The following is a 16,564-nucleotide window of genomic DNA, read 5'->3' as shown; positions in this document are numbered from 1 at the left end:
CAATCGCCTTTAAGACTTTTACGGCACTTAAATGGCGCCAAAATTATTCGAATAATAACCTAAAACCACAAAAGCGGCCGTCCGTTCTCTATATAAATTTGAATAAAAAATAAACTATTCAGCGTTCTTAATTATATGACCAGCCAGTAAGTAGTAATACTAGGTTTAGATGTAATGTATAAAGTTTATATATTTATTTTTTAGCCAATTATATGTATAAATGAATTTACCGCTAGTACGGAAAAGTTTTACGATACCGAGAGAAGTACAAAATATACATGCAGTTAGAAACACTTGTCAGTTTCAAAAAATCTTCTCTATAAAAAATCGTTCTTAATTATATGACCACAACTGTACATACAAACATATATCAAATTAAAATTATATAAATTGTCGCATTATATCAATTGTTGTTATATTCTTCGAGCTGCACCCCTATCCGAGTCGCTTCTGCTCCGAACCGTCTTGCTCGCTCGCTTCGCTCGCTTGTACATATACGACTTGCGACTAAATGTGACTTGTTTGCGGTATTCTGAATGCAACATGTCATTTGTGGAGCCGGCGGTTTCCCGCGCGTGCGAGCTCTCGTTCCCGCGCAGCGCGCCACGAGGTGTGTTGCTAATTTTCATTAAAAAAGACGATGAATTATTAATTTAGTTGCTAAGTTATTATTATTATTTGCGATGGCATATTAATTTAATAGAAGCTGTTCTGTTGCTTACATACTAAAAAGGACGTTCCGTTGCGGATGCTGAATAAATATTTTATTTCTGCTCGGTAATATATGAAATCCGTTTTTATGCTAAATGAATTTTATGATTCTTGAACGTAGTAAAATGAAATTATCATAAAAGTTTGTATGACGATGGAACGGCACCCCTAAAAAAACTTGTTCAATATCTACTTAAGTAGATTTTGCAGTGTCTAGTTGTACGGTGTTGTACATAATTAGTTCTAATAACAATTATGGGAAAAGTTAACACTAGTTATATGCAGTGTCAGAAAACTAAATTACCTATCATTAGTGTCGTCCGTTATTATCCACATATTGTAATGTCACGTTACGTAAAGAAGCCTGCTATGATAATGATTTATGGAGAGCCTGTCCATGTCCGGCGGCTATAGCGACCTTCCTTGTGATTTAACCTTGACCAAAACAATATTTTTGAGGTCAGAAGCTCGTCCCAAATCGTTTGACACAATCAAATATCAATACCAGGTAAATATATCACGGGAATGGTTCACGTGTAAGTAGGCTAACGACATCGCTATGTTAAGGAAAATTTACTTGTAGGTAGGTAGTTCTTACCTTCATGAATATTTAATGTTATGGACATTTGGTTACTGAAAATCTGTAGCCTAATGGTGGTCTACTGATTCACTGTATTTTTTATGAGACAGTGGACGAAACAATGACATGACTAACCTATTATGTGTTAAATAAGTTTTTCATGTACCTACCGACCATCTCCTCATCTCCTATTAATCAATAGCTGAGCGATAGAAGAGCTCATAAAGATTACATAAGCTCTTATTATTTTATTTGACAAACCAGTCGTGACAAACCCTGATTTTGAACCGTGTGCGTGTGCGTGTGTGTGATTTTAAACTTCTCTTTTGTCGACAGCAACGTCACCAGAACGACTCGCAAGTGAACCACCGGCGGGCCAAGACACTCCGCAATGGCAAACTCGTGGAAGAGAAGTGGGCGTCAGTTCAGGTGGGAGACGTCATCCGTTGGAGAACGACCAGTTCGTCGCGGCTGACATCCTGCTGCTAAGCAGTTCAGAGCCCAACGGCCTCTGTTACATCGAGACTGCTGAGTTGGATGGGTGAGTACTGTTCTATCCGGTTCAAAAATGTTCAACCGCTAAACAAGGGCTTTTAAATCTATGTCTATAGTATTTGAAAACTTATAGCTTACGACCACCTGCAGCCTGCAGCACTCGTGTTACGCTAGTACACAAAAAAAATAACAGTGATTATGGTTGAAATGATTTATTTTGCTGGAACTTCACTGGTGTTACTTTGTATGTATGTATGTATGTGGTTAGCTCGTACAACTATAGTATTCGACTTCTTCGACTCTTTGACAAGTTTTTCATATTTACATATGATGATAAAAAATGCAGTAAAATCTAATAACGTTTCGAGTCCACGAAGTACGTGAAATTTCGCTAAAAATGTTTGATTTTTATTGTCCCGCGTAAAATGATAAATCCCGTATTATTTAACATTTAGGATTATTTGTAAGTCCCTTTAGGCCCACAAAAAAGTTGGCAACCCTAATACAGTAACACAGTCCAACTTAATTATATCCAGATTGTAGAGTAGGTAAAAGCTAATGAAGGCTCACATCACAGTTTCTTGCCTCTATCCATTAGATAGAACCACTAACTACGTTCCCTTACGTACGTTCGTAGGCTACGGTCATGCATCAATTATCTAATATTAAATTACACCAAAGCACACACAACGTTATTTTTAATACTATAGCCCCCCCCCCCCCTTTTCCGCCTGTAATGTCTACCGAAGCGTTTAAAGCGTATCGGTGTCGCAGTATTTAATGTGTTATATACTTACTATCTTTTTTAAGTCAACTTTTTCATTCTTTAGATAACATAACTCGATTCCTTTATGAAAGCCCCCCACGCTTGAACCAAATTGCAAAGATCTTGGTCACAGGATGACTACAAACTAACTTTACACTGCGTGGAGGGTCTCTTTATTCTAGCTGTATTGTGTTATAATTTATTCAGATTCATTGATTCAATTATATATTGCAAAACTAACACTGTTGCGTGATCTTCCGCAATCCGCACTCTCATGAATGTTGTTACTAAGCTGGTGGCCGAGATTCCCCTGTTTTTTATGCGTAATTTACATGCTTTTAAGTTGATTACTTATTTAATGAAATTGCTGATATGTGTCCTTTGTCCATTTAGTAATTGAAAAATGATCTTTTCAAGGTGCGCTTAGCGAAAACGAAACATAGAACCAGAGCAGGAGCACAAGCGTTCTGGTTCTTTTATGTTTATTTAATGTTAACGATAAGTTCACGAAGAGTACAAGCAAGTCAACAATAACCACCAAGCGAAGAAATAATGCTTTAGAATATGACTGTTTTTATAAACTTAACAGATGGATGGAATGGTTGATAGTTTGAATGGTCTTTATGAACTTTAGACACAATTTAGACTTTTACACGGAATTCTGGCCACGATTTAATTTTTTATTTCCTATTTGGTTTGTTACAGGGAGACAAATTTAAAATGTCGTCAGTGCCTTTTGGAGACGGCTGCAATGAGTCAGGACGACGCACAATTGGGCGCCTTCGACGGAGAAATTGTCTGCGAAACGCCCAACAATCTACTTAATAAATTTGAAGGTATTGACAAATCTTGGACGTGTTCTGGTTACTTTTACACTTGTTTGAGACAAAAATACACATACAGCCTTGGCCAAATATACGAAGCTTTAAAGTTAACTTGTAAATAACATAATTATTCATCACCAAGCAAACAGTATTTATTTCGAGTAGGTAAATTTATCGTGTATAAGGAAAATACAGAAGTTCCTAATAATGCTCGCCAAGGTTTTGTGACATAACGACACGATTATTACTAAAATTAATGAAATGAACGTAGGTAATCGAAACAAATATTCACACTTACATCATGGGCAAAAAACCTTTATTAGGCGTGGGATGTGAGTGGACTAGGTCGACCGTAAAGATGTGTACGTTTCGACCCTAAATAACGAGGTGCAAGATTCATTAGTTTGATTAACCATGGACTAGATTTATTAGTGGCCTCGTCGGGGCGTGTAACTGGGATCGACGGGGCCGACGTTTGATTTGTATCTATTTAGTCCACTACTTTGCAAATTGGTTTTAATTAAACTGTATTGCTTCTTTTATCTTTTTATTAAGGTGACTCGATATCGAGTGATTTTTGCTAACACGGCGATGTTGCGTGCACCGAAATAGTCTGTGAAATTTGCGAAAAATCATGTTTTTCCGCACCCTGCTCTATACTATGCCGTACTAGAAACATTAATGCATGGGTTGACACGAGTTAGCCTTGAGTTCATTCACTCGTGTTTAGAAACATTGTTAGAGGTACTTTGCGAAACGACGAGACGAGCAGTATTCGCAAATGTCGTAATGACGAATTAACGATGAGGTTAGGTAACGAGTGAAATACATGGACAGTTGATTCACAATTACATTCAGGATATTGTTGACTAGTGCCGTTTGTTAAAAAGGTTTTCCTCCACTTATATATTGAGATTCAATAAATATATACCTACATAGAGGTATGTTAAGGGCCATTAATTAGACACTTAGTATTTTGGACTTGTATTTGTATTATGTATTTGAAAGATTTTACTGGGTAACTGTACCTGCGCTCCATATAAATGAATTTAATCGAGCGTCGATTCAATTTCGAAAAAATCCTTCTTAGCGCATCTCTACTTGTAGGATGCTTAAGAAATACCTGTTCTTGATTTCACGTCGCTTGCTCCAGTGGCTTAGGCTGTGCATTGGCTGTGCAGTCATGCTGTCAGTCACTTTACTCTTTCATAGGTCTTTAAATAGATTGAACGTCCCTGTAAAGGGTTTTCATCGGAATATTTAACTCAAAATGTAAGTGACGCCTTTGACGGTTTGACGCGATACACTTCTAACATCGGGCAATTAACCAATCAACTAAAAAAAATTGCTTTAAAAAAAGGCGATTGGGTTGGCAAATAAGTGACGTTCACTAGCTGTTGCCGTTCCAAATCTGAGAGAATCGTGTTTCGACAGCTCATAAAGTCAGTTGATTGACTGACGTTGCTAAAAACCTGGGTCTGTACTACGAATTGCAAAATTCGAACTTCGTATTTTGCCGTCCTGCTGACGCTTATATTATAATACGAGAGTGAGAAGGATGGTACGATACGAACTTTGAAGGTGAGGCCTCATGCAGTCGCCGACGCTCGTTTCTAGCGTCAAATCTGGTCACGTGACATATAGCGATATAAGCTGAAAATGTTGAGCTTTATCGCTGGAAAAAAATACCTCTTAAATTTCGGAAAAAGAACTGTTTTTTTTTTCATTCACCGATTTCTTTCATTTGTACCACTGTCACGACTGCCACTAAAGGAGGTTAAGAAATCAGTTTCCAAGACCAAGATCATTCCTGCAAGCAGCCATCTTGACGCTGCTGTTCGATGCGACGACTTGACGTTGCTTTTTTGAGTCGCGGGAAATTCAAAATAGGGTCTCGTGACCAGATATATCGCTGTAAACGAGCGTCGAGCGACTTGCATGTGGCCGCACATATTCGTTGTAGAGTAGAGCCCCCTGTAGCGAACGATTGTCGCAGGTACCCTGAGCTGGCGCGGGCAGCACTTCTCTCTGGACAACGACAAGGTGCTGCTGCGCGGCTGCGTGCTGCGCAACACGAGCTGGTGCTACGGCGTGGTGGTCTTCGCCGGCAAGGACACCAAGCTCATGCAGAACTCCGGCAAGACAAGTTCAAGCGCACCAGCATAGATAGGCTACTTAATTTTCTTATTATAGGGGTGAGTTTATTTAATTTGTTTGGGTCAACTTTTAAGTGTATTTTATTGTGTCCCGTAACTCAGGAGCCAACAGTATACTATCTTAGAAAAATATTTGCAATTTATTCTAATAGCCTCTTTAGGAGATGAGCCATGAAGGAATTGCCTTAAAACTGTCACAACAACTAACTTTTAGAGGATTTGTACCTCATAAAATATCACTTTTAATAAGTAACTCTGAAGACATCACCATGGCAACAAGCTACACTAAAAAGTTGATTGACTCATTTATATAGATTACCAACAAATAAGCATTAAAAAACTTAAATATCTAGTAGTTAACCATTCCAGCTAGATGTATCTAATCATAGATAACCACAACTCATTTTTGTATCATTCAACATGCCTAAATTGTACTGTTCTGTTTTACTGTTTAAAATTAAAAATTGAATAAATAATTAGAATCAGTATATCATCAGATATATTTGTTACGTAATATACAAGGTTAATGTTCTCCCGAGGATAACGGGTAGGCACACGGTATGGAGAGACAGGGGTGGGGATGATGCATGCAACTGCGTTAAAACATCGGGACCTCAATCAAATATCAGAAATATAATGTTCATCTAACAGTTTTCACGAAATTCACAAGTATAGTTTTCATCATTCTATACTATCCCTTACCTATACATCTTCTACTGTAGTTTAACTAAACATCGAGAATTTGGTACGTCGTAACTAAACAGTTTTTGCTTTTTTATTTAAAACCTTCGGGGCGAACGTCCGCTCAAAAAGCTTACGATATGAATGGCACGATAACACGGTAGGTATAGGTACTAAATTAGCCTTTGCGTGATCCTATAGCGTGCTAGCATACGAAATCGATGTAGACGGATTCCTTAAAATAAAACCTCGTTGGTTGGCTAAAACAACACAGTGCATCACAATTAATAATAAAACTAATTAATGAAAATTGAATTCTAAGTTCTGGTTTTTGAGTCTCTTTCTTTCTTTGAAGATTAATTAACTTACTTACAATAGTTTTAAATGAGATTACAAATTGAAATCTGTTTAGTAGCTATCGGGTGGTAGCGAACACAGAAACAGTAGAATGTAGTTTTTGTCGACCTTCTGATAAAATATAGGTATGCTATTGGATAGAAAGAAATGGTAAATGCTAATCTGATAGCGCGCATTGAACGATAATACCCTTAGAGCGGCCTTAACTCGACTCGCAATTAGACTTAAATCTTGGATTTTAGTATGAAACCAGTCGTAAATATAAACAAACACCCGTCTAGTTTGAAAATCGTCTAAATTGAAACTAAACAGTTGACGTCTTGCTACGTTGTCTCTGGACGTTATGCATTTGAAACGTATCGCCACATTTATTATGTATTATTTACTGCTAACTTAACATCTAACAAAACAAAACACCTGCATTATTTTACGGCAAAGTAAGCAAAATTCAGCTGTACCTTGTAAGCAGTCGTCAAGATAATAATAAAGCTGATTGAGCTCTCATGTTCAATTATTCATGTTATTTTATTATGTACCTATGTTTTTTTTTTCAAGTTTAATAAACATAACATGACGAATTATTTACACTGGTTTATGACACGTTGATCGTTGTATAAAGTGATTTCTGAAAGGATTTCTGAAAACGATTCACAAAGCCTATTTCTCCAAACGGTTTTCGATTTATTATACGTTGTCAAAAATTGGGACATCCCAATTGACGTTGTTTTATTTACATTTAGTTAGTTACGTAAACCATTAAAGTATAGTGGACACCAACACAATAGGTTACACTTACTGAAACGTTTACATTTAAAAAATTATATATATTTTTAATTTTATATGAACATCAAACTTTATGTCATTTATGATAGAGTTTGATGTTCAAATTACAAATAAGTCCTTTATAAAGGACTGTGGGCATTAGGAGGGTATAGGCATTCCCAAAAATTACAGTGTGTGTGTTCTTCATTTACGTTATGTAAAGAACAACTGTGTAAAATTTTACTTAGACTTTATTTTGATTCCTGAACTACCATGGAATCTTATTATAGTAAAAAGTTTCATTTTTCTATAACAATTCTGCATATTAAATTTCACCCAAATTTGCCGTTGTAGCGTGAAAGAGTAATAAATGCATACTACGCACGTGTGAGAGCTGGTTCACATTAGGTCGGACCGACAGTTTTAACCTTTTTTTACTGTCGGGTCTTGCTGTTCATTCAAAGCAGTATATATTCAGTATTATATCGGACCCGACCGAAATCGTGAATGCACACGCACGTCTGATAAATAATATTTATATATTAAATCGTCCTCGGCAGTTTTATCAGGTCGCTTCAACATAAACAGCACTATAAAAAACGTGATCCAGCTTTAATGTTTGTTTGGTAACGCTTTGCAGATAGTGTTCTTCCTGCTGTCAATGTGCGTATTCTGCACGGTGGCGTGCGGCGTGTGGGAGTGGCTGGTGGGGCGGCACTTCCAGGCGTATCTGCCGTGGGACACGCTCGTGCCGGCCGAGCCCGCCTCGGGCGCCGTCGTCATCGCCTTCCTCGTGTTCTTCTCCTACGCGATTGTCATGAACACAGTGGTGCCTATATCGCTATACGTTTCCGTCGAAGTGAGTGCTGTTACGCTTTTGTTATCGATTTTTAAATGTTAAACTTTTCGAGACTTTAATTAGCTATATATTTTTTTATTTATCCGGTTCGAAGGATCAAAACTTTTGTTTTCACGTAGGCAATACAGTTTCACAAAATTTTAGGTGTGCATCTGTTGATGCCCGAAATAGTTCTAAAATACATAAAACCATGAGCTACAAAACTCCTTGTTAAAAATCCTTAAACTACATTTACTTATTATAACTGACTGTGCAGGTAAAAAAAATCTTCTAAGTCGATTTTCTAAACTTTCGACTCGGATCGGACTTTACTAAACCGAGACGATATCACGAGACTATTATTAGACCCGAAACAGTGCAATCAGCCAGCCCCATCGGCAAAAAATTATGCGTGATTTTGTCAAAATTAGACATTAATGACAAGACATTGTAACCTATATATAATTAATTAATCATAAGACATGAGCAAATAACAATATAAAATTACTTAACCACGATTGGTTATTATCAACCCTTTATTGTTACAGGTTATAAGATTCGCGCAGAGTTTCCTCATAAATTGGGACGAGAAGATGTATTACGAAAAAACCGGCACCGCAGCCAAAGCGAGGACGACCACGCTTAACGAGGAGCTTGGTACGCATTTGAAACGTCATTACATCTTATTCAACTGTAAAGAATAATTTTCTAATTTAAATATTTTGAAATGTTCTGGTTTTTAGGTCAGATCCAGTACATTTTCTCGGACAAAACGGGCACTCTGACGCAAAATATAATGACATTCAATAAGTGCTCGATAGCGGGCGTCTGCTACGGAGACGTGGTCGACGAGAGTACCGGCGAGGCTATCGAACTAAACGAGGTATCACGCGCAACACGGCTCACTCTCTTATTGAATTGAACATAGTTTATCTCTCAAGTATAAAACCGTAGACTAGCACTTCATCCTAGAAATCACAGCATGTAGGTTGCATTCATTCAGTTGTTGCAACACCACAGCAAAACAGCACGACCTAAGCGTTCACAGTTTTGTTTTGCATGAAGTTTGAATTGCGTAAAACATCGAAAAGATTCATACAAAAGTTTGATTTTTGAGTGATACAGATTGCGATTTGAAATGTTTTTGTCCTCGTCCCGTCTAGCTTTGGGATTATGTTTTGTCCGAACGTAACCGATGTGAATCGTTTGAGTTTACTCTTGTTTTCGTATACCAGTTTGTGCATGTGTGCACACGTTTTGCGATATTATTTGTGTTCATTTACGATCGCATCAACAGGTGCGATCTTTCACTAAATATTAGCCACACTACAGTCTGCCATTCACCTTTCACGAGATTCTACACTTATTTGCATGGACACACGATGCAGTTGCGTTTAGTGTTAGCTAAATTCACGATAATTAAATTTGAGAAACATCGAATTATTAAATCATTATAATATCTGCAACGAGGGGCCTGGGTTTGGTATGCCATTTCGCAAGCTAAAGTGCCTCGCGCTTGTTAAACTGAAACGTAACGGCGCTCATTACAATTAAGCGTCAGGTTAGGGTAATAAAGCGTTAATTAGTGTTTAATATGAGATAATGTAGTCGAGGTCGGTCTGTAAGTACCAGGGCGGCATAAATAGTGTGAGTTGTGTGCGGGCAGCGGTCGGCGGCGGACGCGCGGGCGGCGGCTCGGCGTCGCGCGCGCGCCTCTTGGACCAGGAGCACGAGGCCGGCCGCTCCACGCCGGCGCGCGCCGCCAGCCGGAGCGCGCGCATGTACGCACACATACACCGCTCCCCCCTACCATCCATTCACATATACACACACAAACACCCATAACAACAATGCCAGCCGTCAATCTTCAAAGCTTCCAGCTGCTAGCACAGAAACGGCTGCTGTGGCAGATGATAATACTTATCTGGTTTTGAATATCTACTATGAATCAATATTTACCCTGGTATACTCAACCAGTGTGTTGTGCTATCATAAGATTCGATTGTAATAGTCGTTATCGCTTTTGGTCGCCTTCTGTGTGCTGGCATCTAACGCGAGTCCTTTGCTGGCTCGATAGACGCGAGATCGTCTACGATAACATGTCACGTAAGGCTTAAAATATTACAATTTGTTAAAAGTTCCCCGTTTCTATTCAAAAGTTTTTTTTTTGTTATAAAAATCATGTGAAACAATTGTTCCGCAAATTAGGATGGATAACATAGTGATGCTTCATCGAGTAATATTTTTGTAATACTATTTAAAAATATAGCCTAAAATAGGAGGGCGTGCCATGTTGCCCTAGACTATCTCTAATAGCTAACTTGACGCATCGAATGACTCGCTGTCCAGTGTTGATAAAATACATAATGTTGTGTCTAACTAAGACGATCCGATACAAGGCGTGTGGCAATCTTACGTACTATATTAGTCACATTGCTACATCAATCGCCAAAATAGAAACGAATTCACATGTTTTCGTATATATTTTTATTTAAATTATCGACTTTTGGAAGTTCTGATCGCATACAGAGTCACGTGTGCAATCAAAAACGATACACGTGGTTCTATAGAAAGTGGCCCTCAGACTCAATACATATAATTATAGTTAACGATAACCGTTGCAATGCATATATTAGTAGTAAAAGCAGCGGAAGTCACACCTGGCTCTGAATACTAGTTATAATTTAACTGACTTGTATCGGCATTTACCGTTCGAGCTTTGTTTGGGCCGAGCTGACTGTTGTTGTTTTCCCTCGCCTCTGGCATTTCCATACATGGCTGTGACATCTTCCTGAAGTCTTAAAAACACTGACAGAAACACTTGACAGTGATACCTTCTCAGTATTGGGCCTGTTTTTCGTTGGACTTGCTCAAATAACTAAATCAAACTACAAAATATAATTGAATAAGTAGAATAGTTCAATATTCGTTATTTGAGCAAGGAACATCAGTATTCTTACTATCCACACCACAAATCATGAGTATAGTCGTTCTTCTATTTCTTTTGTGGAATGGTTTTTAGGCTAACATCTATCAATTTCTACAATTTCAGTATTTAATACCATTAAAAAGTATTTTAGTTAGGTGTCAGAATCCACTTCCAAAACCTCACAGAACACGTAAACTATATGTATAGGCTAGCCTCTTGTACGAACTAATCAAACTAACTGAACCCGCCTGACCAGATACCGTAACTCTGTTTGTGAATGTGTAAATAGTTGTTTCTGTTTGTGTTGCATGCGGGGCTTTGCATCGTGTTGGATTTGTAGAACGCTTTGATTTGATTTACGATTTAATCTGTATGCATTCAGTAAAATCGGCTCCACACTTTGTTAGTCGGAGTCTCGCTGAGCTGTAAAACTGTCGTGCCTGTCCTTTGATATCGGGGATTAGGTTGCACCGTACCGCCTGCGGCTCAACGTTTGGAGCCGGTTTAATGGGTAAACAAATATACGTTAAACGATCTCCGCGATCGACATAAACTTTATTACAATTCTCGTAAACCGCCTTCCCTCTATAACTATGTCATTAAACGATTAATTGCGGTTCCGAAGTAAGTTTCCCCTAACGTTAGTCACTAATCAAGCAAGCACGTATCATGTTTATAATAAAATAAGTTGAACGTAGATTTGTTTAACGTTTGGTGTAAGACTTGGCGCACGATAATGTCAGCTGGTCGCTAACGTTGTTTGCATGAAGGCGGCGAGTCCTGTGCGTTACGATGTGGCCTTCCCGCAGAGAATACAGCCGTTGGACTTCTCGTTTAATCCGGAGCATGAGGCCGAGTTCAAGTTCTTTGACGGCACTTTACTCGACGCGGTGCGCAGCGGCGACCAACACGTCCACGACTTCTTCCGTCTGCTGGCGCTCTGCCACACCGTCATGCCCGACCAAAAGAATGGACGACTCGAATATCAGGTTGGTGAACTATACTCGGGATAACTCATGTGTGGCAGGTGAAGAACCCATTTGATGATGGTTGTTGTGTTTAGGCCCAATCACCAGATGAGTCGGCATTGGTGTCCGCGGCTAGAAATTTCGGTTTCGTGTTCAGAGAACGCGCGCCTAATAGTATTACTATAGAAGTAATGGGTGAAACAGAGGTGAGATAGATTTTTTTTTATGGTAAAATGTTTTCTGTATACATATAATATTATAAGTATTGATTCTGGTTTTTTTTTGTTACAGGTGTACGAATTGTTGTGTATATTAGATTTTAATAATGTTAGGAAAAGAATGTCCGTGATATTGAGGAAGGATGGTGAAATTAGGTTATATACAAAAGGTGCTGATAATGTAATATATGAGAGGTTAAAATCAAACCAGACGAGGGTGAAAACACAAACACAGGAGCATTTAAATGTAAGTAAACTAGCTTCTTATTCTTAGCTATGCTATTCGTAGTGTCTGATCGGTGTTTTTACGGGTACATATTACGTCCGAAGGGGCCGCGAAAATCTAACCGACAGTTACAAAGAGCACGGTTGAATTATGTAAATGAAGTTATGGCCGAGGATCACCTTCCTAGGAATACGTGAATTGCCCGCGTTATTCGCGAACTACGAACGCTGGTCACCGACCGTCGTGCATGCAAATGGCTGACTGATTAGATCAATATCATTTAACATATTCGCGACCACATATCGCCGTGTGCTACTCTCTTAACCAGTAGCAGCGTTTTTTAACTGCTTACGAGCAAAGTCCCCGTTCATGATGGATTATTGTTTGGTGTGAATAGAAATTCGCGGGTGAAGGCTTGCGGACACTGGCGCTGGCGTGGCGGCCGCTGGAGGAGCGCGGCTTCGCGGAGTGGAAGCGGCGGCACCAGGTGGCCGCGCTCGCGCTGCACGACCGCGACGAGCAGCTGGACGCCATCTACGAGGAGATCGAGACCGACCTGCTGCTGCTGGGTATGCTCAGCATTAACGTTTACTGTAATATCATCATATCATCAAAGGCAGTCGGACCACGTGGACAGAGGGATCATATCAGCCGTACGACGTCTACTGTACCTTCCACCGTAGTGTAATATAAGATGCGCAAATTGCCCATCACTTGCGGCGAAATCATCAGTTTTAAAAATATAGTCGAAAAGTCAAAATACTGACATATAAACACTGATGTATTAAACTGTAGATCCACAGTCGCGCGTCCGAATATGTCCGAGCCAAATGAGCGCCACTTTGGTAAATGTGGCCTTCTTTTTTCTCAGTACGTTGTTGTCAGTGCAAGCGTAACGATGCCCACGTGCGTCTTTAAAAAGTGCAAATATCACTCGCGAAAACGGAACAAATCTGATGGAATATCATACTTTCAGCGAGTATTTGTTGTTTTTTCTATTAAATTCTAATAATCATAGAGAAATATTGAATTAAATTAATTTTAAAGCCATTTCTAAATTGCTAATTAAAAGATAAACGTTGCCAGAATTCCACAACATTGACAAATGCCTTGTCTTTGTCACACGCACAGGAAAGCATATCAGTAAAACGAAACAGATAAACAACAGAACATGGACAAAAGTGTAGTGGAGTTGCCGTCACTCTATTTTATTTACCGAGTCGCCTAGCAACGGGTAGCTATGTCGTTTGAATATTTACCTTGAAGTTTGCGATTTTAATTATGTTTTATAAAAGCTTCGATAATATAATGTACTGACTGTCTGACTGTGTGGTTTATTCGTTTTTGTACAAAAAATAATAAAGCAATTTATGAACCACAAACCTCAATGAAGCCAACTTTGATAAAGCGCTCGCCAAATCTACACCGTATTAATCACTATGTTTACCTATTGTTTTTTACACTAAAAAAATCATACTAAGTATTTTACACTGTTTACAAGGTTTATAATACAGTTTACAATTTATTCACACTAGTCGAGCTTCTTATTATTTAATTACACAACATACGAAGTCCCGCCGAATTTCCCGCAAATGAACTGTGCTGACAGACAGCCTGCAATTTTTTTTGAGCTGCGCGCGGCGTGCACTGGCAATGGTTTTAGAAGCAAACAGCCAGAACCAAGGAGGATGTGAATTCAAATTGTTTTTTATTCGAATACTTGCACAAGTGCTTACATTTCGGCGATATTTTTAGAAGCTTTTCTGTAGCTTGCCCTGTTTGCTTATTTATTTATTTATTGTTTGTTTGGGTCAAATCTTGGAAGCTAAATTTGACCCACTTCCATTGTCCGATCGACTTGAAATTTAGCATACTTATGTAAATTTGGTGACAATACAATAATCTGGTAGTGACAACTTGGTTCTGTCAGAATCGTCTCTGCAGGAGGAACTCCTCAATAGTTAATAGTACCGACTTGAAATTTGGTACAGATATGTAGTTTAGACGACAATTCAAGTACAGTCAACAAAAAGTACATTCGGCAAAAAAGCTTGTATTAAAAATTATTTTTTTAAGAAAACTTTTTACAAGCATTATGTTTATAATAAGTGTAACGTAGATTTGTTTAACTTTGGTGTAAGACTTGGCGCACGATATGTCAGTGGTACGCTATCTTGAACCGATGAGCGGAAATTTTCACGCATGTATACTTCCCGAGACAATGCTATTTTATAATCCGGAGCATGAGGCCGAGTAAAACTTCGGTGACTTTACTCGACGCGGTGCGCAGCGGCGACCAACACGTCCACGACTTCTTCCGTCTGCTGGCGCTCTGACAACTTCGTGCCCGACCAAAAGAATGGACGACTCGAATATCAGGTTGGTGAACTATACTCGGGATAACTCATGTGTGGCAGGTGAAGAACCATTTGATGATGGTTGTTGTGTTTTAGGCCCAATCACCAGATGAGTGCCGGATTAGCCGCTAGAAATTTCGGTTTCGTGTTCAGAGAACGCGCGCCTAATAGTATTACTATAGAAGTAATGGGTGAAACAGAGGTGAGATAAATTTTTTTTTATGGTAAAAGGTTTTCTGTATACATAAATATTATAGTATTGATTCTGGTTTTTTTTACAGGTGTATGAATTGTTGTGTATATTAGTTTAATAATGTTAGGAAAGAATGTCCGTGATATTGAGGAAGGATGGTGAAATTAGGTTATATACAAAAGGTGCTGATAATGTAATATATGAGAGGTTAAAATCAAACCGGACGAGGGTGAAAACACAAACACAGGAGCATTTAAATGTAAGTAAACTAGCTTAAAAGTTAGCTATGCTATTCGTAGTGTCTGATCGGTGTTTTACGGGTACATATTACGTCCGAAGGGGCTCTCCGAAAGATACGAATGCAGTTCTTTGTCACAAGTTAAATTCGTCCGTCTTAGGAAACGTCAAACCTTCCAAGGAATCTTGAACCGCCTTCAATGTAGCAACTGAAATTAATCACCTCTCCTTTTCTGCATAATGGCTGACATTATATCAATATGCATTTAAATATTCGCGACCACATTCGCCTGTGCTACTCTCTTAACCGTAGCAGGTTTTTTAACTGCTTACGAGAAATTCCCCGTCAATGGATTATTGTTTGGTGTGAATAGAATTCGCGGGTGAAGGCTTGGGACACTGGCGCTGGCGTGGCGGCCGGGAGGAGCGCGGCTTCGCGGAGTGGAAGCGGCGGCACCAGGTGGCCGCGCTCGCGCTGCACGAGCGACGAGCAGCTGGACTCATCTAAGGAGACGAGACCGACCTGCTGCTCTGGGTATGCTCAGCATTAATTTACTGTAATATCATAATATCATCAAAGGCAGTCGGACCACGTGGACAGAATATATCAGCCGTACGACGTCTATTACCTTCCACCGTGTGTAATATAAGATTTTGCCCAATGCGGCGAAATCATCAGTTTTAAAAATAATCAATGACATATAAATAAATAAAAAACCGGCAAATGCGAGTCATATTTCCACGCATGGTCTTTGTGATCTTATCTTTTCAGTCTGTATATCTGCACTGCACTGACCGCAATAAATAAATTATCTCTATTTACAGGTGTAACAGCAATTGAAGATAAACTACAAGACGGAGTACCGGAAACGATAGCAAACCTTAGTATGGCGGGCATCAAAATATGGGTGCTGACAGGCGACAAACAAGGTAACAACACATTTCAGCACTATTCTATTTTCATTCATTTTTACTAAGCAACTAGGTGATAAAAAAGGTTCTCTATCGTTTGCCCGAATGTATCGTTTTCTAGAATTTTCATTTGCCATAAAGTAATTTATTTCTAAAATAGTAATTTCTTCAGATTTGATATTAACCTAACCTAACCTACTGCATTCTATATGATGACATTTAGAAAAATCCTGAAAACAGCACGGTTCTATATATTTTATGGCAAACGTTGGTATGGCAAGTGAAATTCGGGCAAATGATATTCGGGCAAGTAAAGGTAACCGGATAAAAAAAGATGTAATTATTTTACTGAAA

At 38.9% G+C, this 16,564-nt stretch overlaps 2 protein-coding genes and 1 pseudogene across 2 annotated transcripts in view; all 3 read left to right on the top strand.

The window, feature by feature from the left end:
* The window catches only part of LOC141439758 (probable phospholipid-transporting ATPase IM), a 53,169-nt gene that overhangs the window by 25,099 nt on the left and 11,506 nt on the right, over positions 1–16,564 (top strand). The window contains exons 13-14 of the mRNA XM_074104125.1: positions 12,909–13,080; positions 16,124–16,228. Coding sequence (XP_073960226.1) covers positions 12,909–13,080; positions 16,124–16,228 — 277 coding nt within the window. The remainder of the gene's footprint in view (positions 1–12,908; positions 13,081–16,123; positions 16,229–16,564) is intronic.
* Positions 1,628–3,345, top strand: LOC141439757 (probable phospholipid-transporting ATPase IM pseudogene; annotated as a pseudogene).
* LOC141439940 (phospholipid-transporting ATPase ID-like) lies at positions 4,180–12,282 on the top strand. The gene is made up of 8 exons (XM_074104406.1): positions 4,180–4,184; positions 5,373–5,571; positions 7,973–8,191; positions 8,719–8,827; positions 8,914–9,053; positions 9,837–9,947; positions 11,843–12,088; positions 12,163–12,282. Exons 1-8 carry the CDS (start codon positions 4,180–4,182, stop codon positions 12,280–12,282), a joined length of 1,149 nt encoding a protein of 382 aa, XP_073960507.1.

The sequence above is a fragment of the Choristoneura fumiferana genome, chromosome 21 (assembly GCF_025370935.1).
Source record: "Choristoneura fumiferana chromosome 21, NRCan_CFum_1, whole genome shotgun sequence".
Classification (NCBI taxonomy): Eukaryota; Metazoa; Arthropoda; class Insecta; order Lepidoptera; family Tortricidae; genus Choristoneura; species Choristoneura fumiferana.
This window is presented reverse-complemented; position numbering and strand designations above follow the sequence as displayed.

Excerpts from the sequence above, each read along its gene's own strand:
- LOC141439940 (XM_074104406.1), top strand. Across the intron at positions 5,572-7,972 it reads TTAATTTTCTTATTATAGGG|ATAGTGTTCTTCCTGCTGTC; the intron begins GTGAGTTTATTT and ends AACGCTTTGCAG. Across the intron at positions 9,948-11,842 it reads CGCCGCCAGCCGGAGCGCGC|CTGGTCGCTAACGTTGTTTG; the intron begins GCATGTACGCAC and ends CGATAATGTCAG.